This window comes from Acanthisitta chloris, unplaced genomic scaffold, assembly GCF_000695815.1.
Source record: "Acanthisitta chloris isolate BGI_N310 unplaced genomic scaffold, ASM69581v1 scaffold43184, whole genome shotgun sequence".
In the NCBI taxonomy this organism is placed as follows: Eukaryota; Metazoa; Chordata; class Aves; order Passeriformes; family Acanthisittidae; genus Acanthisitta; species Acanthisitta chloris.
In genome coordinates this window covers 344-2370 of record NW_008668424.1, presented here as the reverse complement: position 1 = coordinate 2370, position 2027 = coordinate 344, and the positions used below count along the sequence as shown (strand labels likewise).

General features: G+C 56.9%; 1 protein-coding gene across 1 annotated transcript; it reads right to left on the bottom strand.

The window, feature by feature from the left end:
* Positions 1-16: 16 nt before the first annotated feature.
* On the bottom strand, positions 17-2027 carry PPP6C (protein phosphatase 6, catalytic subunit; the record flags this gene model as incomplete). The annotated part of the gene is made up of 4 exons (XM_009072876.1): positions 17-477; positions 1076-1285; positions 1405-1484; positions 1863-2027. Coding segments are annotated over 4 exons (704 nt in total), but the record flags the coding sequence as incomplete, so codon positions are not given.

Sequence of the window (2027 nt, the reverse complement as noted above, 5' to 3'; positions counted from 1 at the left end):
GGGCCGGGCCGGCGCTACATGCAGTAGTACAAATCTCAGGGACATAGTACAAATACTCCGAAATCGATCTCGGGGAGGGGGAAAGGACCTGGCTACAGACACCATCATACACAACGAAATCAGATAATTTAAAAATAACAAAGGCAAGAGGCAGCATTTCAGCAGCAAAGTGCTCAATAAAAAGTATATTGTTGGGCAGCACGGGGAGGGGAGCAGGCGGGCAAGGGCTCAGAGGAAGTAGGGGGTGGTTGTCCTGGGAGGAATGACACGCTCTGAGTCTGGGACTGCTCGGAATAGCTTTGGTTCTCGTGTATTTACATCCTTAAAGACCATGATGGAGGCAATGTTCCCGCAGCGGTAGCAGTAGTTGGGGGCTGACCATACCGTGACCAGCTTCTCATCAAACATGAACTTGTAGCCTTCATGGACGAGCTGGTGTGCTCTGCAGATCAGCTTCAGGTTGTTGATGTGGACAAACTGGAAGGGAAGGGGAAGGTCAGAGTGCAGGCACTGCCCTGTTCATAGCCCTGGGATCGGCGCCGCACGGGGGAGGGAGGGTAGGACACTAAGGTGTGAGACCTGAGCAGGGAGAAACACTGAAACACAGGTAGAGAAACCTGAGCAGAGAGAAGCACCATGAGGTACAGGCTGCAGTTAGGACACCCAGCTCTGTGCTGCCCCCAGGGCTGATCCCTCCTGGATGTGCTGTGGAAGGGCCACACGACAACGCACGGTGTGAGCACAACAGCTGTGGTGTGACCAGAGCAGGGCCTGAGCATTCTGCTCCGTCCCTTCCACAGGAACAGACTCCTCCCAAGAATCGTTAAGGAGATTGGTATTTGTTCTCCTAAATCCTTAGGAAAGCATCCCACACAAAGCCCAGCACACCGGTGGGTCTCCCCACATGACACTGTTTAAAAGCCACATCAGTACTGGCACATCTCAAGTTGTGTTTGTGCTTTCAGGCTCAAACGGCTCATTCTTCCCAGCTGGTGCGAGCAAACCTTCCCCCCCGCCAGGAGTTGCAGGCAGTTCCAGGGAGGCTGCAGTGCCCCCACACAGCCAGCAGCGTTACCTCATTGGTGACCTTGGCCCCGAAGAGCCATCCTGCCCCCCGCGGGCTGATGGCCCACGTGTCCACATCCTCAGGGTCTGACCACACCAGGTCGCAGAAGGCTCCTTTGTGAGGGATCTCCTGGTTGCGCTCGATGGTTCGGATCTGGTCCAGGGTCTTGATGTCTGGGGACAGGCCTCCGTGCACACACAGGATCTGCTCGTCTATCAGCTGCAGGGAAAGGTGCAGAGCCTGGGCACCTCGCCCAGCCCAGGCTGAGGGTGACCCTGCCGGGCCAGCAGCCCCAGGCCCCTCAGACACCCCCGGGCTGTCCCCCTGGGGGCACTTACAGCTGCTATTGTCAGCATGTCAAACACTTTGGTGCAGTATCTCCAGGCGTTGGCATTCCCGTATTTGGTTTGGCACTCATCTGTTGGGAGAACAGATTGTTCCCAGTGGATCAGAGGGAAATAGGCAGAGCAAACACTGACAGCAGAACCCGCAGACTTGGACCCATCACATCAGCCCTGTCAGAAGCACCATGCTGGGTCCAGCACCAGCAGGGACTGAGCAGCAGATGCTCTGTCCCTGTCGCTGACTAAATTGGATATGGCACCAAACCCAGCAGAAATCCCCTGTGCTAGAGGGAAGGAGCACCCACATCTGCCTTCAGCACACCCCACTCCACAAGCACAATGACACCTGAGCCCTACCGAGCCCACCCAGGCCCTGCAGCACCCCCACGTGTGTCCCCAGGGCCAGGTGTTGCACTCCTGTGCCCCAGCCCGGTCCTGCAGCCCAGCCTCACCATAGAATCCGTACACCTGGGTGATCTGCCTGCTCTCGTGGTTGCCTCGCAGCAGGGTGATGCGGTCAGGCCACTTGGCTTTCAGTGCCAGGAGGTATGTGAAGGTCTCCAGGCTGTAATACCCTCTGTCTACAAAGTCTCCCTGGAGCCAGAGACAGTTGGACA